The sequence below is a fragment of the Nicotiana tabacum genome, chromosome 19, assembly GCF_000715075.1.
Source record: "Nicotiana tabacum cultivar K326 chromosome 19, ASM71507v2, whole genome shotgun sequence".
Classification (NCBI taxonomy): Eukaryota; Viridiplantae; Streptophyta; class Magnoliopsida; order Solanales; family Solanaceae; genus Nicotiana; species Nicotiana tabacum.
The window spans coordinates 59,988,020-60,011,452 of NC_134098.1; the positions used below are offsets into that span (position 1 = coordinate 59,988,020).

Genomic DNA, 23,433 nt, shown 5'->3' on the forward strand with positions numbered 1-23,433 from the left:
TTTCACCACATTAAAATATATTACATAAATTTATCATCAGAAAATTTTTACAAGCAATGCTTCTATTTATCTGCGTGTGGAATTGTAAAATTCAGGGCTAGGGAATTTTCCAACGATGTTAGACTGGAATAAGTAAACACGCTACAAATAAATTAAAGTGGCGTAAACCCTAACACTACCAGAATACATGAATATTTTGACGGTAAACGATATCCGTGAGAGTTCGTTACACCGCGGTACAATAAATGTAGGTTCGATTATCATTGTTCACATTACACGACAATTTTTATATTATTGGTCTAATTTCTTATATAAAGTTACCTTCAGTTATTGTTTAACGGCCTAACTATATAAATATTTTTTACACTACAATCATTACATAAAACTTATTTTAAAACTGTTTGTGAATACACAACAAGTTGAAGGAATATTGACTCACTCTAATCCTAAATTCTAAACTCTATCGAGAGGGCCTATTTTCAGAAATCCGGAACCAAAATGTGGTTCTTTTGGACTCAAAGAACCAAAATATGTGGGAAAATATTTAGGGACCATAATATGTATAGCTCGATATTTCACCGCGTTATACCTTAACGGCATGTTTGTCCGTTAAGGTATAGCGCGGTGCAATATCGCGCTATATTTGAACTTTAAATGGGCGGGAATAGCGCGATATATATGCGCGATATAGCTAGATAAAAAAGCATGCAAGTCTCCTTCCCCAAAGGCACGAACCCAAAGGCACGAACCATAACAACCTTCCCCCCCCCCCCCCACAGCCGTCCCCATACCATTTTTAACCCAAAAAAATTTGAATGGAGCCCACCGGTCCCACAAAAAGTGTAGATTCTCGGTCCCACATCGTGTATAAGGCGTTATTTCGTAATGGGTTGCTCGTTGCGACTCCAAATCACCAAATCTTCAACTTTTCAAAAAGTTAAAATCGAGGTATTTCCGACATATTTTTTGTTAAAACTCATGTATAAAAAATGCCTATTAGTTGTTTTTACTGTGTTCTATGTTATTTCGTGATTGTTTTGCGATTTATCTAATTTGTTATTTTTTATCTAGATTATATTATTAGTGTGCTAAAAAAATAGTAAAATAGAGAAATTGTTATTAGTTGTTAAAAATAATGTTAATTAGTTAATTTTTACTGTGGTATATGCTTTTTCGTGATTATTTTGTGATTAAATTAATTTATTATTTTTATCCGGTTTAGATTAGTTATTTGCTAAAAGATTAGTAAAATAGATAAATTATTATTTTAGGAATAATTAATCTTATTTGGATGTTATTGTTGTACATATTCATATGTGGCTTTAGTACCATGTAGTGGTATCGTGTGCCCGTAATTTTAATGTAGTGCTCGTATTTGTAATATAGTGCCCTTTTATCGTAGTAAAATGTAGTGCCCTTTAGCGTAGTATCTTTGTAGCTATTGAAATTAATCATTTAATTATCTGTTAAACCCAAACATATCTTTAAAAAGTTGATAGTTCAAACTTCAAACACAAACTCTCTCGAATTCTAGTCAACAAACGTAAGAAAATAACATTAGAAAATAACAATATTTGTCAAACTAAGTATTTTTATATAAATATTTAATAATTAAATCTTGTATAGTTAAAAAAATTAATTATTTAATTTTATTATAGTAAAAAATATGTGAGTAATAAACTAATATATAAAATAATAAACTAACATATAAAATAATAAACTAACATATAAAATAATAAACTTAACATATAAAATAATAAACTAACGTATAAAATAATTCAATTTACAGTAGTAGTCATGGAGGTTCTGCCTGTGCATCCCGGACCTACATCGCTAGAGCTACTGTTGCTATAGGCCGAGCATAGGTCTTCCTATGTTTGGCCCAGACATTTCGCGCTAGATGGGTAGACGATATTTGAGACTTTCTTAGGGCCCACCCACATCATCCTCGTATAGTCAGACTCCTTCAGGATACGGGTTTCTATAGGATTATTGAGATCAGCCAGTTGTAGTTGGACTGGTTGTTGATCACGGCTTTGATAGAGCGGTGGAAACGGGAGACGCACACATTTCATTTACCCATTGGCGAGGCTACTATCACGCTTCACGACATGGAAGTTTTGTATGGGCTGCCGGTTGATGGACATCCAGTAGCTTACTCGCATGTGCTCAGAGATTACACGGGATTGCAGTACCTAGAGATGTTGCTCACCGGGTTCCAGCCAGCGAAGAAGGCTGCATTGAGTGGGGACAGTCGTTTGCACATGTTGTGCAGGCTATTGGCTTACATCTGTTCTACCAGTTAGGGCTACAGATATAGCAGTATACTGGCGTAGGAGCGATAACTTTGCACGAGTATGGCCGTCAGGTTAAGGATCTGGCTTCCCGGACATTGAGGTGAGCCCGAGATGACGAGCGCTTAGGACACGAGGCTGATTATTTGCCGCTAGAGTAGTACCATCATGGGCCAGCAGTGGAGCCTGAACGTGATCGACACGGCAGACATGCCTAGAGAGGAAGAGGTGTCCCACGAGGTCGCAGGGGTCGGCGAGGATATGGTCCCCAGCAAGGGGGCGTTGAGCCACCTGTTCAAGATTTTGGAGTTGATCAGTCGGGTGACCACCCTAAGCCACATGATGCTCCCCATGATATGCCGCCATTCAGCCTTCAGCTGACGCCAGGGACTTTGCAGGTGACCCTGTCAGCTCCATTGTTGATCGCGGGCACGTCCATTACGCGACATGAGTGAGATCAGTATTTTCCTGGTCCTCCAGAGCCATCGACGGTTGCTGATGATCGTCCGACACGAGATGTGCATAGTGGGTGCCGACTGAGTTATGGGTCATCATTGAGGGATGCTGAGTATCTTTCATAGGTGCAGGTTTGTTTGTATTACTATTATTTATATTTATTTTTATCTCATTGATTAGTCATTAATATCTAAAGCAATTTTTTTTTAAAGGCATCATCCTCGCCCGTCACGGAGGCCACTTTGTGTGACACGGACATGCCTAAGACGGATGATTATATTCAGGAGCCCGCCGAGATCATGGTAAGACCATTAAATTTGTTTTAGCTAATACGTATATTAGTAATATATATTTCATATACTAAAATATATTATTATTCTGTAGGTTATGCTGGACCGACGACCCCTTCTACCGAGCCTGCCATCCTTACCGACGATCATGCTTCAGCGCATCCTCCGATAAAGAGGCGGCGTGATGAGGATGATCCTGATAGTGTAGCCGGGCGGGATGGGATGCGCCTCAGGCCAGCCAATGCTTTAAAGCATACAGGTTGTGGGACACACTGTATTTTTTATTATCTGTACATATGACATTCAGTATATATTAGCAACATTATTTATGTTTTACATTATTTGCGCATGTGTTTTTATTTCTCGGGTTATTTATTAGTTTAATACTACAACACAAAAACAAAAATGACAACGGTACAAAATCCTCCTCAAACTCTTTAAATAAGGAAAAAATTGATGTATAGCGCCTTAAATATGCATGTCATACCCAGTTAAATTATTGGTCTATCAATTAAGTACAAAAGATTTATTAGTGGGCCCAACTTTTACGTATAGCGCTGTATTTAATCGCATTATACCATGTTGAATTATTGGCGTGTCAGTTAATACCAGAAGAATTATTAGTGGGCACAACTTTTACGTTTGTCTGTTAAGGTATAGTGCGGTGCAATACCATGCTATACATATTATGGTCCCCAAGTTTTTTTCCCACATATTTTAGTTCTTTGAGTCCAAAAGAATCACATTTTGGTTCCGGACTCTAGCTGGATGGTAATTTTCTTAAGGATGTGTTAAAAGGTGTATTGGAATGAAAAAATAAGCTGGAAATAAACTCAAAGTCAATCAAATCAATCAAAATCAGCATGTAATTCCATTCGAAGTCTCTTTTTTTGGCTATACTATGATACTCTATTAGTCAAACTCTACTTTATTCCTCATGTGTGCTATTTGTGGATAGTGAATAAAGTTACACGATCTCGTATTATTCTACTCGTGCTCTTGTTTAATTTGAGGCCTTAACAATCATTAATTTTTCTAATACTTCTTTACAAAGAGCACAAGTCCCATCAAAGTTAGTACGTAGTGGCTATGTTGGCCTACATGATATTTGATCATTTATTCAAAGAATAGACTATATAAACGTTAAAATATATATTTGGTTGACTTGGCAAAAGCTAATTTTAACCCTTTATTTGGGCGCCAGATGCAGTAAGACCAAAGAGAAGGGCTACTTTTCATGTTTTATTTATTGTATATATAAAAGAGAATGATGACTTTTAGAATGATTGTGATGTTATTATATGTATTCGTGTTTATTTCCTTAGTAATGAGTTGAGTTAAACGGACAAAATCATACTAGTTATACCTCCGCTTAGAAGGTATAGGTAAAAATGCCAATAAAGGCTTTCTTAATTTGGGTTCAGTGTTCTCAATGTTAGCAAACAAGAACCAAGAAAAACTTTAAGCGGTACATATTTGAAGAGAAACAGAGAAGTTACAAGGCGCAGAAAAGGTTAGCACAAAATTGATGGAAACAGATACTACATCACTTTATTTCTTTAGTTCAACTACACATTAAAACTTTCATCAGCATTAAAACAAAATAGATCATTATTACTTTTCTTTCTTTCTTTTTTTAAAATTTCAAGAAGCTATAGTTAACAAAGATAAACAAACACCAGTATCCCATAATTCCTGTGAAAGGTTATTTTGAGATGGGGGGGCATCAAGGAAACTGGGGTAACATTTGAGTTTCAAACTTTATCCTCGAACCACACTCGAAAGTAACATTGCAAGATGCATCAACCACAACAGTGTACTGGTGTACAGGCCTAGAAAGGAAAGGAGGCAAGTGAACCAGCAGATCACAGATACATTCACTATCGACTTGTTTCATCCACCTACAGCACTCCTCTTCTATAGGAGTTTCCTTGTGAACGTGGCGTCGTCCATGCCTGTGTCTGTGTCTTCTTTCTGGAGGAGGAGGAGGAGAAGGAGGTGACGGCGGTGGTAGAGGAGGTGATGGTGGAGGCCCTGGAGTGTATGGAAGCAATGAGCATGCATGATTCACAAGTGCAAATTGAGAGGCACAAAGTGGACGAGTGACAATAGGTGGCTGAGGCACCCATTGGCTTCTTGATCCACTTGGGTGCAGCACTAGGAAAACCACAATCAATACTATCTTTGTTAGGCTGTGTATGTCCATCTCCCCGATTGACAAAACGTTCTGCTACTTGACACTTGAAAAAGCAGCTTTCAAGGTCTTTGTTATATCCTCACTAATAAGTAGTAAGTACAAGTATCTACCTGCCACCAATCTATCTTTCACTTATATAGACTATAACCCTGCATTCACAAGCTTTCCATGGTATTCAAGTTAGGTACTGATTTTTAGGTTTCATCAGCCAAAAAAAATTGAAAGACAGAAAAGAGTGAATTTTGGTATGTATCTTATAGTAGAGCATATTAGGTCCATGGTTGAGAAAGCCTCTCTTTTTGTGTGAATGGTGCTTCTTTTTCTCAATGCAAAAATTGAGACAACTGAAAGCTTCCGAACTGTTACAAACAAACATACATAAATAAATAAATAGAAGTACTAAAAATCCAAGTGCTTACAATAAGTACTCATTTTTATCACCTGTTGAGGGAGGAGATGGGATTAGCAAACTATTTATCACATTCAATGTTTCTGATTTTCTTCCTTTTATTCCAAAGTTATTGGCAGCTGCCAGCTTGTTACTCTAGAGACTTATTGTTCCAAATTGGAGATGTCTATGAATCAGCAAAAGCATATAATACAAGGAATTAAACAAAAAACAGTACCAGTTGAAAAACATAAAGACAAGCAAACTAAAGGATTTATCATTCACAATCAGAAGGGCCTGGGTTTTACTTCTAAGAGTGCTCAAATACAATAAGAATTTTTTTTTAGAATTTCTATTACATTGGGGAATTTTTTAGAGTGAGTTGCTCTAGTGGTGAGCACCCTCCACTTCCAACCAAGAGGTTGTGAGTTCGAGTCACCCAAGAGCAAGGTGGGGAGTTCTTGGAGGGAGGAAGCCGAGGGTCTATCGGAAACCGCGTCTCTACCCCAGGGTAGGGGTAAGGTCTGCGTACACACTACCCTCCCCAGACCCCACTAGTGGGATTATACTGGGTTGTTGTTGTTGTTGTTGTTGTTGTTGTTGTTGTTTATTACATTGGGGAATCAAGGAAGCGGACGGGGGAGAGCGAGAATTAAACTCACTTATTTTAAGCCTTGTGATACAAAATGTTGCTTATACAAAAATGACTCTTTATTTCCTGACCCAACGTAGGTCAACATTACTGAGGTACAAATGTGTGCTGCAAACCATCGGTAAACCCCTTAATATATAAGCTTGGCTAGTTGTTGCAAAAATTATGGACAAAAATTTGGAAAAGAAAAAAAGAAAATGATGTATAGCAGGATCAAGGAGTTCCTATAAGCATAATATACTTCCAATACCAAGAGGTAAATGCAGCTAAGTCCAGCCCTAAACAATATCTTTACGAAGTTAAATTACCAATTGGAACTCCTCTAACAATTTGATCATAAAATATTACTCTACTTTAAAGAAACTTGGAAGCAAAAATATGAGATAGTTTCTGGTAGCTATGATGATGCCAGGAAATCCAACCAGTGCATATTATCCTCACAAAGGAAAAGTTTTAGATGGAGATCTCAATAACTACAACAAACAACAACGAATATGCCTCAATCCCAAATAGAGGGAGATCTGAATATTAACCAAACTAGAGGAACAAAGTCACACTAGTGTCAAACGTTAGTACAAACTAGACCATTTCCCTGGCCCTTACCCTTCTTTTTTGGCATAAGGGAAGGTGCTCAGAATTTCAGGAAAGGAAGATGAATATATACTGATCATGATTAACTCCATCGCACCAGACTTATCTTACAAAGAAATTAGCATCTGTAGCCTGTTCTCGGTCTGCAGGATGCTTATACTGAAAATTTAAATCATATTAAACATCCCCTGCAGTTATCATTAGGCCCATAAGTTTCCAACCACATCCCTTGCTCCACGAAACATAACTATTGTCCGGTCATCATATTGTCCACCTCTTTCATCTGTTCAATCACCACTTGGCTAGATAATTAGCATGTGCTCCCCTGTCATACCCAATGGAGCAGTCCACAAGTGCAATTATTATTGAGAAACTGCAATCTTCAGCAATTTTGCTAATTTGGTATGATCAATGATTTTATCACATCAGATATGTTCCACTTCCAGGATTGGCGCTTGGTAGTCATCATCTCACATTATGAACTGAGTTTATGCGAGGCTGACACCTCGTTTACAAGGCATGTTATATTTGCAGGTCGACAACAGAATAGCATAATCCATATTACTCGAATTTATTATGAATTATTCATCCTTCATGCTCAAATCTCCCTTCTAATGCAGCTATCGACATTGAATTAAAGATGCCTGCAAGAGGAAAATGCATTCAATCAGTTTCTTCTGTACAATATTCGAAACTTCTAACTTGTTGCATTAAGACCAAATAAAATCTCTGGCTACATGCTGGATCTTGCCTCCTTTCCACTGGAATTCTTCCTGCTGGTGACCCTTCTTGTCAGTCATTATCCTTTTTAGGAGATAGTTTGCTGCTTTCAGGGTCTTGAGCCGAGGGTCTATCGGAAACAACCTCTCTACCTACATAAGGTAGGGGTAAGGCTGCGTACTAACTACCCTCCCCAAACCCCACTTGTGGGAATACACTGAGTTTGTTGTTGTTAGTTTGTTGCTTTCAGGGTGTTTTACGGATAGAAAGCAATCCCCTGAGCGATTGGCATTGGACCATTCTTTTAAGATGCGGAGACATGAAACCTTAGTTCAGGAGCTATATTGTAGGTTTCATAGGTGCTCTCAACTGTTTGCAACTATTCACTGAACCATGCATGACGAACCAGATGAAAGTAACAATTGTTCAGGGACAAGGTAGACCTAAAATCACATGAAAGGAAGTTGTCTCGAAAGACCTACAAATTCTTTGAATCAATGCAGACTTAGCTAAAGATAGGGCACAATAGAAGAAAAGGATCCATATATGTGATACTTACTAGCTAGGAATAGGGTTTAAATTTGTTAGAGAACTTTTAATATTATTATTATTATCATTATTATTATTATTGTTACTTTATCTATATAATATTTAACTTATTTTCACTACTCTTATGTTATTTTGGCAATGATGATGATATGAGTTGAGCTTAAAAAGAAAAGTGAGGATCCATATTGCCGACCCCAACTTTATTTGGAACTGAGGCGTAATTGTTGTTGTATATAGGACTCATATCCAGCTTCATCTGCCATATTTTGGTGGATAAGATTTGTCATTTAATGAAGCTTTATAGGCACACCAGGAACGAAACTTGCTAAAATCAGGAAGTCCTGAAATGATTATCGGCTTAATAGTAAATGGAGGATAACTCATCAATAAGAAGAAGGAAAAAAATGTAACCAACGGATAAGGCAGTATTATCCTCCGTTATAGGGCATAAGAAGAGAGATGGTTAAGTTCTCATTATTTCATTTCAAAACCATCATATCAGCAACTCTTACAGCCCTTAGATAATGGAAAGGAAACAAAGAAGAGTAGAAACAAGAGACATCAGGGTATGGGAGTGTGGGGAAAGAGAGAGATGCATGCCAAAGAAGGTTTATAAAAATTAAGACTCTGTTGGTCTCAAAATATGTCGAGAATAGATTGTCAGCTTGAACTCCTTTTCAGAAAGAAAAGGAGATATTCAGGTTGAACTTAAATTCTCGTTGAACTTAAATTCTCATATGAAGCAATTAATTTTAAACTAAGAATGTCCATCCAAATTTGTGAAGTTGGGTTTCTCAACAATAATATCTTGTCCCAAATTTTTTGAAAAGACGCAGCTGCTTTGCAAAAACAGTGTCTACTAAGATCATAAGTGCTCTGTTAATTTGCAAGTTGCAATGAGCAGTAAATAATTACCCAGAAATCTCAACTCTCTGCTTTGCTAGTCAAAGTCACCAAGAAAACAAGAATTTGCAGAAGCATGTGCTGAAACCCAAAGTGATGTAACCCTTGGTCTGAGGGAAGTAGAAGTTTGCAGAGAAAAAGAACGAGTTGGTACAAACAACTGAATCATATGAACAGCATCTTTTGGTTTCATTTGTCAGAAGAAATCCTCTCTGAAACGTAGCATATTCAAAATGAATATTCCCTCACTGAGACCCAGGAAATGAAGACTCCTTGTTCTAACATCACTAGCCATTTTGTATTTACACCCAACTTGACTTTCAAGATGAAGTTAGTGTTGACAGCTCGGCATCTACCTCCTCGTCCAGGAGCTCCTCCTCATATTTATGATAGTCTAGTCCAGTATTGCTAACTGACATCATTTTCATGTCCTTCTGCACCATCTCTCTTTGCAATCTCAATCGATCAGCTTTCTGCTTGTGGCCCTCAGCAAGTAACTCAAGAAATTTGTCTTTAATCTCGAGAAGTGGGTCTCGATCAATCAGCTCACTATCCTTGTATGCTTCCCTAAGCATTGCAGTTTTAATCCCACACTTCAACGACATATAAAATATCCCCGAATGCCTAGTAAATACATTCGAGAATGCGTTTGAGAACCTACATTCGTCACTAAACTTCCCCAAAATGTCGATAGGAACCCTCTTATAAATAGAAAGCGATAGCAACTCGTGGAAAAACCCCACAGTCCTCTTCTCCATCTCTCGTGAAGATTGATCCAAATGTGATACATCATTGTAGGGTGATATATAAGGAAGCTCCATCCAATCTCGAATCCACTCTCTCACTTCCTTCCTAATGAAAAAGCCCGGAGGAAGTTTCCAGTTAAACGCTGGCCTAGTTCTGATCCCCGTTAACCTTGATTCTTCCTCAGCTCTAAGCTCAATCACCGACTTCACAAACTCCGGGTTCCATGTAACTAATTGTAAAAATGATTTTCCCTCCCCAGGTTCACCAATTAAGTTAAAATATTCTGGATATTTTGGCACCAAATTTACCAAAAAATCATTCGGGAACCCGAATTCCCTCTTTACCTGTACTAATTTATCTGCACTTACAACCTTATCCTTAGACATCATTAAAAGTTTGCATAACTTAGAAACCAAAAAGTTTTCATTTTTAACATAAATACTACTCTCCTCTTCCAAGAATTGCCTTAATCTATCGCTTGGCCGAATGAACGCGACCGGGTCGGATTTAGGCCTGACCCGATCCATATAAGTATCGAATAATCCGGGGTTCAAATCAAGAAAAGTTTTGATTTTAACGGGCAACTTCAATCTTTCGCGGCGTTTCTCCAAATAGTGAAGTGGAATTACCTGACCCGGTTCGTTTAGCACTTCTTTAACAACTCTTGCACAATGCTTCCATTTTTTGTCGTCTTCGATTGCTTGGTCTAGCTTTGAGTCCTTGCGCCATGCTACTTTAAGGCTTGAGATTGATGCTGTGAATTGCGTGAAAACCCTAAATTCATGGGGTTTCCGATTTGAGCATCTGAGCAAATAGACAAGCCGATTTGCGAGTTGCATACCTGGGTTTAGGGTTTTGGTGTAATTGTGGAACAGGAATTGCGTTGAATTCTAGGGTTTAGGGTTTTGGTGAAATTCCGGGACCCGTGTTTCAACTGAACGGGTTTGATTTGGGCTTGGTCATATAATGCTGGGGCATTTGTTTTGGGGTCACAATTGAGTGGAAATGACACCCGGTAGCCACTTTTAAGTGTGTTGTTTAATATATATATTCACAATTTACAATATACTTAAAAATTAGTCAATTTTGCTCAAACTTCAGGGCACGGCGTCCTAGAGCTTAAAACACAAAATTCAAACTTCAGGACATTGTGTCCTAAAGTTCGAAAATTGTGTCCAGAAGTTCGAATCTTATGTCCTGAATTTTAAATTAGTAGTTTAGAAATTCAGGATATTTGGTCTTGAATTTCAAATTAGCAGCTCAAAAATCCAGGATACTAAGTCCTGAATTTCCAAATTCAGGATACTTAGTCCTGAAATTTGGGTGAATTGGCTAATATTTAAATACATTATAAATTATGGATATATTTTAAATAGCGGGCTTAAAAGTGACTATTGCTGCACTTCGCCCCACAATTGACGTTATACCCATTTTGCACAAAAAATTGCAAGTCTACCCATTTTAGGATCACTTCGGACTTATCAGGTGTGAAGTTAAAAAAAATAGTCTGAAGTGAAATACGCTTAAGATCAATTAAGTCTAAAGCGCAAAAATTGCACTTAAGATATACGTAAGGTCAAATAGATTTGAAGTGCAACAAATGTTTTCATACACTTAAGGTTAAATAGGTCTGAAGTGAAAAACTTGCACATCGGATGCATGTAAGGCTAAATAGATCTGAAGTGCAACCAATATTTTCATGTATTTACGGTCAAATAGGCCTCAAATAAAAAAAAATTATATTTCAGATGCATTTAAGGCCAAATAAGTATGAAGTGCAAATTGCCGAGAAATAGAAATTATTTTTCGAATTTCAACAATCCAATACACAATTCAACACTTAAATCTACTCCAAATGAGATCAAATTTGAAACATAACCTCCAAATATCATCAAGAACAAACTCCAACATCAATTTGTCAAAAAAATAATAAATCTAACAAATCCATTTTACAATTAATAAGAAAAAGAAGAAGAAGAAGAGGAAGAACAAAGCCTAAGCAGTAGTAAAAAAATAAAGCGTCACATCACCTCAACACTGTAAAATACCATAAACCACCTTAAAACATGCTCACAACCACCATATAAATTTGCCGTCACTTTATTTTCACGGCGAAGAAGAAGAAGAAAAAAAAGAAGAAGCACTACAAAAAAAAAGCAAATTTGCGACCGTCAAATCAGTCGGAAATCGTGTTTTTCCGACGGATTTCCGACTGAAAAGTGTCAGTCGGAAAACACGTGGTATCAATATATTTGCGACAGAATCAATCGAAAATTTACAATGAATTCAATCACAAATTGAAAAATATGGGGACATTTGAAATTAGGCCATTTGCGTCCGAATCAGTCACAAATTTAACGACTAATTCAGTCGCTGACTAGAATTAAAAAAATAAATATAAATTAAAAGTTGTAATTGATTCCGTCGGAAAATTAAAAAATAAAATTAATTTTTAATTAATTATTCCGACTGAAACAGTCGAAATATTGATTATTAATTAATTAAAAATATCGATATTTCTTCATTTGCGACTGAATAATTAAATTTTGTTAGAAATTTTCATTTTGCGACTGAATCAGTCGCAAATCTGGGTAATTCCTGGTGAGATTTGCGACTGATTCAATCGGGCATTTTTAAACAGAATTCTGCTGTATTTCTAATTACACAACCATCCAAATAAAACAACCAACCAAACACTTAACAACCAAACAAAAACCTAATATAGCAATCCAAAACTTAATATAACAATCCAAATTCAATATTTACTACAAAACGAACAATAATATTTATAACAATTCAACCAACTAATCAAACAACCAACTATCAAACAACATAAATTACACATCTCTCTAACTTCAACTCTAAAATATTCAAATAGCCTATTCAGAATCAGTCTCCTCCTCAGATTCAGACTCCATTGCAGCTCCTTTGTTGCTTTTTTTTAAACAATTTTTGGATCAAAGCCTGAGTTGTTTGAAATTCTTGCGATGTTTGATCCACTTTTTGATGCATAGCTTCCATGTCTTCTTGGGAAACTGATGCCCCCAGTGAATAATGTTGCTGGTGGACGGCTGGAGGATGGTTGTACTCCAATCCCGTAGACTCGACCTTTATTTATTATTTTTACGAGAAATAAAGAAAAGAAAGTAAAAGAGAGTAAGAAAACAAACACACAACTTTCAAACTAATACCAAAATAGATAATTACATAATATTTATACCTTTATTCACGCCACCAGCCGCATGTGTCCAAATTGCAGTCATATCCTCCGGGGCTGGCTGAGTTTGTCGCCATGCATCAAGATCAATATGATACTTGTCCTGAAATAAAAATAATACACGTTATATAAATAAAATAAATCAGGAGGAAAAATAATATAGTGTTGGTGTTGGGATCATACAAATGTCTCTGAAGCACGCGATTCGACTCATCCTTCTCGTGTGCCGTCTTTTTTCTTCTTCTTATGGGTCTCCGCAAAGACCTCAACATAAGTCACATCTCCCCCACGATCCTTTTTCATGAAAATTAAAAAGTAATTAGAGATATATATGTATATGTATATATATGTTCAATTTGCATACTTGTAAAACTAAGAATATTTTGTAATGAAATTACCATTCTCAAATGATGGGCTGCAAAACTAATAGAACCTCCAGTATGTAATGATCCACCCTTAGTAGATGCTCGGTTTAACTTTGAATGTTCACTCTTCTTCTTCTACTTAGGGGTGTTCCTCTTCGCCAAGAGCTGACTCCAGACATCTTCACGTATCCAATCAGGCCTGAAGATGATCGTATTGTACACTGTCTCACGGTACCGGCAACTGTAGAAGTACTGGTAGATGGGGATGCAGCTGCGTGAGAGCCTCCAGGAACATCTCAAAGGCATCCCTCATCATGTCATTGAATCTATAATTTTCAACATTATTCTCCATTACAAGACTACCCTCCTCACCACTAAAAGAATTATGAAAATCAACATCATTTACGCTATCAAGATTCTCCCCTTGAGCAGTCCATACATAATAATTTTTCATAAATCCCTTTTGAAAAAGATGACATGTAACAACATCTTCTCCCAATAACTTAACACACTTGCATTTCACACAAAGGCACCTGATCACGCCCAACTATGCATTTTAAAAGGGACTAAGCGGTCGTTGTAAATATAATCTGGTTTATAAGTCCGGAGTCGAATCCCACAGAGAAATAAGGCTTAGCTACATTTGTTCAATATTTCTAAGAAACACAAGTCCAAATAATTTTCTAGTTATAAAGATTGATTTTTATTTCTACTAATTAACTAACAAATATTATAAAGTAGTAAAATTATCAACTAACAAGGATGAAATTGGAGACAAGCCTAAGGAGGTCTAGAGTTATGATTTCCTCAATTGTCGGAATCCTTCCCGCTACGCCTTCTATAATTTCTCCTAAGTATTCTCTACCGATCGTGAGTACTTTGGGTCTCTCTCTCTCTCTCTCTCTCTCTCTCTCTCTCTCTCTCTCTCTCTCTCTCTCTCTCTCTCTCTCTCTCTCTCTCTCTCTCTCTCTCTCTCTCTCTCTCTCTCTCTCTCTCTCTCTCTCTCTCTCTCTCTCTCTCTCTCTCTCTCTCTCTCTCTCTCTCTCTCTCTCTCTCTCTCTCTCTCTCTCTCTCTCTCTCTCTCTCTCTCTCTCTCTCTCTCTCTCTCTCTCTCTCTCTCTCTCTCTCTCTCTCTCTCTCTCTCTCTCTCTCTCTCTCTCTCTCTCTCTCTCTCTCTCTCTCTCTCTCTCTCTCTCTCTCTCTCTCTCTCTCTCATATATATAGAGAGAGAGAGAGAGAGAGAGAGAGAGAGAGAGAGAGAGAGAGAGAGAGAGAGAGAGAGAGAGAGAGAGAGAAATATACACACTAAATAGGTACAGTTAATTGATGGTCATTCAATCAATAACAATAAATACATAGTTGAACAAGTAGAGGAATCCAACGACTCAATTATATAAAAACATAACAAGAATTTATCCTACAAAAGGTTCTATCAAAACTCTAGATAAAAAATTAGCTATGCATAATAGTATGCAAAACTACAATACTAGAATTCATAACCAATAATGAAAATAGGAAGAAGGAAGTGAAAAACGCATAGAAGAATTCGCCTTCTTTCTCCTAGCGTGTTCTTGCATCCTTAGGCCGAATCCCATCTCCAAAAACGTCTTCCTTGGTGGAGTCAGACCCTCAAAATGACTCTCCTTCAAGAGTGGAAACTCCCTTTTGCCTCTCTAATCTTCTCTCCCCTAAAAAATAGGTTTAAACTTTTATACATGTTGAGGGCATGTAGGGTGAAACCCGTCCTTAGCCATCTCGCTTGGCGCCTGGCGCCAACCAGGACACCGAAATGTTTCACATTATGCTTTTGGCGTTTTGGTTGGTTCCTGGTACTAACCTGGGCACCAATCTCATACTCCCTCCAAATTATCCTATTTTTACTTCACTTTGCATGCAAGCTTGCCAAATCACTTCAAATTGACTCCTACACATATAAACACCATTATTACGCTCAAGTCACAAATATTTACACCAAAGTTAACAAGATTGAGGTATAATGCAAGGCAAATTACATGTGAAAATATGGATTTTTAGTTTAACATCACCACCCCACAGTTAAACTCTTGCTCGTCCTCGAGCAACCTAAAACCTTGCTAACCAAACAATGCACGCAAGACATCATACAATGGAGGAACATTTGGAAATTCAAGACATGACACATATGACCATGGTTGATACTAACAATTGAGCCCTTGCGTACACATTCATACCTTTCCCAACTTTCACATGCCGGAATATTTGTGACCAATTAAAAACACTCAAACAACCTGCACATAACTACCCAACCTCAAAGATCAACTCATCACTAATAAGCACTCTCAACACGTGCACTCACCCAACAAGAGATATTTAATAACGTCACATATCCGTCATGGACTCGTGTGTCTCACCAAAGAATAAGAGGGTATTTCGTCCATACATTCAAATATACATTCGAATATAATTTAAGGACATCACATATATAAACAAAGAACCACTCTACTAATATAAGCTCGCACAGTCTAAGATCAATTAGGTCTTTACGGGTTGTAATGTAGGCTACGGGACGGGTAGTATATATTTTGGATATAGTGACTAACCCTCCTAAGCACTTTAATACACTATACTTAACTTTCAAATACACACCTTTCATGACCAATTCAAGCAATGCCACGAAACCATATACAACTTGGACCTTTTTCTTTAAGCACAACTATGCATTCACTAGCCCGGATCACGATGAATATGAGGTGTATTTTCTATATATACTTTTTCTCTTTTTTGTAATTTCTTATTTTTTTTTCTTCAACGCTCTCCATAAATTTAGGTTGCCCAGCTAATGATCTTTCAAAACATACATGCACCTTTGGCCTTTCTATGGTTCCACTCAAAAGCTACCCCAACTCTCACCTTACTCTTCTAGCGACTTAAGTGTTTTCGGAGGTAAAGGTTCGAAAAGATTTAATTAAGAACAAAACGGGAACCGGCTTGTAATGTGGGTGCCAAAGAAAAGGCTTATAGGTTCAAATGGGCTATCTACGGATAATTTTATATATGGTGGCATAATATCTCAATGGACAATCAAATAAATGCCTACATCATCTCTTAGACTCACAAAACTTACTTATTTTGCTTCGACTAACACACGGGGCAAGTTCTAGACAAATACAGATAGCACAGAATGTGATCAAAACCTCACATCACACAATGCACATGACCACAGTTGGGACGGTTTAATTCCAACTCTCAAGTTTAAGCAAGTAATCACAAAATCAAGAGTCAAGTAACTGAGAGAAAATGTCACAGACATGCTATTTAATCTTTCACGGCATCAACTTTCATTAAAACATGTTAGGAATGTAATTTGCATGCTAAAGCCTAACTATGCTAGCATCAAACATGTCAAAAGGCACATAAGACCACTCAAGTTTTCTTTCCTCAATTTCCTAAAAATAAAAATTATCCGGTTCAAGTTACATCCCCTGAAAAAGAACCGATGCCGAAAGAAAAACCAAGGGAGATTATTATATACCTACGACTAAATAAAAAATATTTTTGAATCTTTTTCATTAAACCTTAATCCCTCAAGAAAACTGTCCAAGAGATCCATCGTCAGGAAATGTCCCTCTTTTTAAAAAAAAGAAGAAGTTAAATTAACACAACTGAAATAGCATAGAAAGTCACCCCTACAATCTCATCACTCCACACTTAAAATTGTGCATTGTCCCCAATACACACCCATAAATATAAGAGGGTAAAAGAAAATTCCTAGTAGGCCAAAGGCCGAAGCATTAGCATCTGGGGTACTCAGACTTCCCACATACTTGATTCTTTATGCGGGCACCCCACACTTAATTCTAACCATCTCACTTGTTTTTGCTTTATTCCAATGGCCTTGCTCCCCATGCTACTAGAAAAATCAAAAATAACACTACAAGAATAATACAATAATAAAAAATAAAAATGGCAGCACATACAATACAATGCATCGCACTACACTCGGGCCTTTAAAGTAGAATGATCAGAGAATTCTTTGCCTCAAGTCACTACCCACGCAATTATGATACACTACAATTTAATGAAACACCTAAAAGAGAGGAAAAAAAATACAATACATGACAAGTGCACACAGATAGGCTCACACATACGACCTTTGTGCACGACATTACTCTCTAATACCCACACTCACACCTTAGCACCAACAAATAATGCTCGGCAACTCAGACTTCGCCGGCCATCAATAATGTTCTTTCAATAATTTCATCGAATACTTGGTGCGAAACACTTTTATTCAAGTCTTTCAAACCATTGGACAAGTGCCATACCCTCCCAAATTAAATGAGGTGGTGAAACTTTGAGTTTTTCCACCTCGTAGTCAATTAACAACGCCAAAACAGCATACTATTCACTACACACTTGCCAACACTCTACGCTATGAGAAGTTGGGTGGGGAAAGAAGAGTGAGAGATGAGAAAACAACTATAATACAAAATCAGGAAGTAATTAAACAAAAATAGAAGAAAAGACAACAAGAAAAAAAAATGAAAATAAAAGAAGAAGAAGAAAAAGAAGAAGAAGAAGAAGAAGAAGAAGAAGAAGAAGAAGAAGAAGAAGAATTACTCACCTTGTGCTTGAGAGAAGAAGAAGTAGCGAATGGGGGAAAGGGATTACGGAGAGAGAGAGAATTGGGCGGGTAGGGGTTAGGGATTTAGGGAGAGATGGGTCGGGTTGGGGGTAAGATGGGTCGGGTTGGGGGTAATGTTTTATTATTATTAGGTGGGGTGACGGGGTTGGGGTAAAACGGGTAGGGGACTTACCTGGGCGTTTTCATCCGCGCTTGGCACTGAAGAAGGCAGTTGTGCGTTTTTTTTGTTTCTGCCTTTGCTGTTTTCATTGGCACTCGGCACCTAGCTGGGCGCTGAACTGCTTCTAATTTTTTTTAAAATAAAACTAAATGACAGCTAGACAAAAACAAGAAAATTGGGTAGCCTCCCAACAAGCGCCCGATTTAACGTCGCGGCACTATGTGAATCACTTTCTGCCTCCATTTTGAACTTATGAATTGAACCCCAAGTTTTGGTTCAAGCTTATGATTATGCTCCTGGGATGGTGGAATGAATCTAACTGGCCCAAGAAAACAATGTAGTATTCTGCACTTCTTGGCCTTTAGATGAGGTGTGTAATTCCGACTTTCTCGCAAGAAGAATTCGAGAATGTAGTCACCTTGTTCCTCATTCCTTGACTCCTCAAGTGGCTCGGATGACTCTATTTCTATATCATCATCCAAACACAATGTGGAAAAATACTTGGAGTGTGGACCAATGCGCTCAACTACATGAACATTGGGACTGTCTACATCCTCAACACCAATGACATTAGAGTCAACTAAATATATATCCTCAATATCCTTGGTTGACTCTAGTATCTCTTCTACAACATTGGCATCCTCAAATTCTAGTTTGATTGATTATTGGTATTCTACTCTGACCTCCTTCATTAGAACCTCAATTTCGGTATCTAATTCATGCTCTTCTTGGCTACTATCCACAATATTGGCTTGTTGAGCATTAAATGTTTCAACTAGTTGACTCACTTGTGCCTCCAAGTTGCGAATAGTAGCATCTTGCCTTTGTATGTGCAGTTGTGTCTCATTATTTTGTTCCAAAAGGTACCATAGCATATCTTTGATCTCTTTCAGGTCATTATCCCTGGGTTCTTTGTTCCTATTAACTTCACAAGAAAAATAAGAACCATCAAAGTAAGGGGTTGGGAGAAGATAAGAAATATAAGCACAACCATAAAAGTGACCATCTTGACCACCACACATATCACATACATTCCACACATAAGATTGAGTTGGTGCACATAAGTCGCTCTCGGGAATATTTTGAAAATTTTGCCACAGGAGGTTTCCTCCACAATACACACAAGGAAGATCAACGGTAGAATTACCAACATCAAAACTCCCATAAGTCCACGATGCCATGTTTCTAAAATCAACAAGTAAACAAAAATAAAAAAATCAAATAAAAGAAAATAAAACTTCAAACTTGCAACCTAGCAATATGTACACCTACAGCTACACTGTTAGTTCCCCGGAAATGACTCCAAAATTTGATCACGCTCAACTATGCCTTATAAAAAGGACTAAGCGGTCGTTGTAAATATAATCCGATTTATAAGTCCGGAGTCGAATCCCACAGAGAAATAAGGCTTAGCTACAATTGTTAAATATTGCTAAGAAACATAAGTCCAAACAATTTCCTAGTTATAAAGATTTGATTTTTATTTCTACTAATTAACTAACAAATATTATAAAGCAGTAAAATTATCAACTAACAAGGATGAAATTGGAGACAAGCCTAAGGAGGTCTATAGTTATGATTTTCTCAATTGTCGGAATCCTTCCCGCTACGCCTTCTATAATTTCTCCTAAGTATTCTCTACCGATCGTGAGTACTTTGGGTGTCGTAGATCTCTCTCGAGCAACTACCACAATTTACTAGGCGTATTCTCTCGAACTATGCTAGTTGGCACTAATTCAGTGCTCACTACGATCGCACCAAGGTTTCGTTATCTCTAATCCCACCTCTAAACCCTCCGTATTGATCTCTCACATACGTTATGAGTGATGTTGTTCAACAACTACCAAAATGCATACTCTCTCTCTCTCTCTCGAGCAATATACATACTAAATATGGACAGTTAATTGATGGCCATTCAATCAACAACAATAAACACATAGTTGAACAAGTAGAGGAATCCAACGGCTCAATTATATAAAAACATAACAAGAATTTATCTTACAAAAGATTCAATCAAAACTCTAGATAAAAAATTAGCTATTCATAATAGTATGCAAAACTACAGTACTAGAATTCATAACCAATAATAAAAATAGGAAGAAGGAAATGAAAAACTCATAGAAGAATTCGCCTTCTTGCTCCTAGCGTGTTCTTGCATCCTTAGGTCGAATCCCATCTCCAAAAACGTCCTCCTTGGTGGAGTCTGACCCTAAAAAATGGCTCTCCCTCAAGAGTGGCGGCTCCCTTTTGCCTCTCTAATCTTCTCTCCCCTTAGAAAATAGGTTTAAAACCCATTTTCTACATGTTGGGTGCGTGTAGGGTGAAACCCGTCCTTAGCCATCTCGCTTGGCGCCTGGCGCCAACCAGGACACCGAAATGTTTCACATTATGCTTTTGGCGTTTTGGTTGGTTCCTGGTACTAACCTGGGCACCAATCTCATACTCCCTCCAAATTATCCTATTTTTACTTCACTTTGCATGCAAGCTTGCCAAATCACTTCAAATTGACTCCTACACATATAAACACCATTATTACGCTCGAGTCACAAATATTCACACCAAAGTTAACAAGATTGAGGTATAATGCAAGGCAAATTACATGCGAAAATATGGATTTTTAGCCTAACATCACCACCCCACAGTTAAGCTCTTACTCGTCCTCGAGCAACCTAAAACCTTGCTAACCAAACAATGCACACAAGACATCATACAATGGAGGAACATTTGGCAATTCAACACACGACACCTATGACCATGGTCGATACCAACAATTGAGCCCTTGCATACGCATTCATACCTTTCCCAACTTTCACATGCCGGAATATTAGTGACCAATTAAAAATACTCAAACAACCTGCCCATAACTACCCAACCTCAAAGACTGACTCATCGCTAATAAGCACTCTCAAAACGTGCACTCACCCAACAAGAGATGTTTAATAACGTCACCTATCCGTCATGGACTCGTGTGTCTCACCAAAGAATAAGAGGGTATTCCGTCCATACATTCAAATATGCATTCGAATATAATTTAAGGACATCACATATATGAACAAAGAATCACTCACTCTCACACGGAAATTCATATGCACTCCATGGCTATACCATAGGCTTGCCCGTAGTGTATATCTCCACTAATCTAAGCTCGCATAGTCTAAGATCAATTAGGTCTTTACGCATCCTAAGTACTTTAATACACTATACTTAACTTTCAAATACACACTTTTCATGACCAATTCAAGCAATGCCACGAAACCATATACAACTTGGCCCTTCTTCTTTAAGCACAACTATGCATTCACTAGCCCGGATCACGATGAATAGGAGGTGTATTTTCTATATATATTTTTTTTTTCTTTATTTACCTATCCAGCACTCTCCATAAATTTAGGTTGCCCAGCTAATGATCTTCCAAAACATACATGCACCTTTGGCCTTTCTATGGTTCCACTCAAAAGCTACCCCAACTCTCACCTTACTCTTCTAGCGACTTAAGTATTTTCGGAGGTAAAGGTTCGAAAAGATTTAATTAAGAACAAAATGGGAACCGACTTGTAATGTGGGTACCAAAGAAAAGTCTTATAGGCTCAAATGGGCTATCTACGGATAATTTTATATATGGTGGCATAATAGCTCAATGGACAATCAAAGAAATGCCTACATCATCTCCTAGACTCACAAAACTTACTTATTTTGCTTCGACTAACACACGGGTCACGTTCTAGACAAATACAGATAGCACAGAATGTGATCAAAATCTCACATCACACAATGCATATGACCCATGTCAGGACAGTTTAATTCCAAATCTCAAGTTTAAGCAAGTAATCACAAAGTCAAGAAGTATTAATCAATAAAGCACTACATGAACAATGAGTCAAGTAACTGAGAAAGCGTCACAGACAGGCTATTCAATCTTTCACGGCATCAACTTTCATTAAAACATGTTAGGAAGGTAATCTACATACTAAGGCCTAACTATGCTAGCATCAAACAGGTCAAAAGGCACATAAGAGCACTCAAGTTTTCTTTCCTCAATTTCCTAAAAATAAAAATTATCCAGTTCAAATTACATCCCTAAAAAGAACCGATGCCAAAAGAAAAACAAAGGGGGATTATTATCTACCTACGACTAAATAAAAAAAATATTTTTGAATTTTTTTCATTGGACCTTAATCCTTCAAGAAAGTTGTCCAAGAGATCCATCGTCAGGAAAGGTCCTTTTTTTTTAAAAAAAAAAAAGGAGTTAAACTAACACAATTAAAATATCATACAAAGTCACCCATACAATCTCCTCACCCCACACTTAAAATTGTGCATTGTCCCCAGAGGCGGATCCAGGATTTCAGGAGGATGCGTGCACCACTACCCGACCACCATTTGATTTGATCTTCTAAAATTTTACCATGCACTGACAACAACTTGACAAGTACAGAACAATCAATATTATTATTACAAAAACTTATCATTCCATAGACAAATATCAATAAATAGTTTTCTTACCTTGGAGAACTATCAATGATAACATCGTTATTTATAGTTACAAATACTAAGCTCGATATATTAAAATTAAATAACTAATCAAAAAGAGAGTGGTAAATGAAAAAAGAGGGAACTTGAAATTGAAAAGATTCAAATTAATTTAAATTTCATTTTTAGAGTTTTTGAAACTCAATGATTGAACCAAAAAAAAGAATAAAAAAAACACAAAAAAGAATCCAATAAAAATGAAATTTTAATATAAGGATATATCAAATGGTGAACCCCAAAACAGAAGAATGCATGGAAAAAGAAAGATAGGGCATGAGATTTGAACAGAAAAGAAAGAAAAAGAGAAATAGAAAAACGGCTGAGAGGGGATTCGAACACTAGACCTAGAGACTAATGGTGCACAAAACTGCCACTACACCAAACGCTCTTTTGACCATGGGTTCCTACATGGCAAATTAAGTAGGTTATCCGAAAAATACCACTGTGATACACAGTTTAAGGAGGGGAGTATGGGTTCACGTGCCCCATGTCCCTACACGTGGATCCGCCTCTGATTGTCCCCAATGCACACCCATAAATACAAGAGGGTAAAAGAAACTCCCTGGTAGGCCAAAGGCCAAAGCATTAGCATCTAGGGTACTCAGACTTCTCCCATATTTGGTTATTTGTACGGGCACCCCACACTTAATTCTAGGATGAAACCCATCCTTAGCCGTCTTGCTTGGCGCCTTACACCAACCAGGACACCGAAATTTTTCACATTCTGCCTTTGCCGTTTTGGTTAGTGCC

General features: G+C 37.4%; 2 protein-coding genes across 2 annotated transcripts; both read right to left on the bottom strand.

The window, feature by feature from the left end:
• Positions 1–4,766: 4,766 nt before the first annotated feature.
• LOC107781842 (uncharacterized) lies at positions 4,767–5,246 on the bottom strand. The gene has a single exon (XM_016602640.2). It carries the CDS (start codon positions 5,244–5,246, stop codon positions 4,767–4,769), a length of 480 nt encoding a protein of 159 aa, XP_016458126.1.
• A 1,465-nt stretch (positions 5,247–6,711) lies between these two features.
• On the bottom strand, positions 6,712–10,780 carry LOC107781859 (protein WHAT'S THIS FACTOR 1 homolog, chloroplastic-like). The gene is made up of 2 exons (XM_016602662.2): positions 9,053–10,780; positions 6,712–7,512 (listed from the first exon to the last, which is right to left on the bottom strand). The coding sequence occupies exon 1, from the start codon at positions 10,624–10,626 to the stop codon at positions 9,361–9,363; it is 1,266 nt and encodes a 421-aa protein (XP_016458148.2). The 5' UTR covers positions 10,627–10,780; the 3' UTR covers positions 6,712–7,512; positions 9,053–9,360.
• Positions 10,781–23,433: the final 12,653 nt, after the last annotated feature.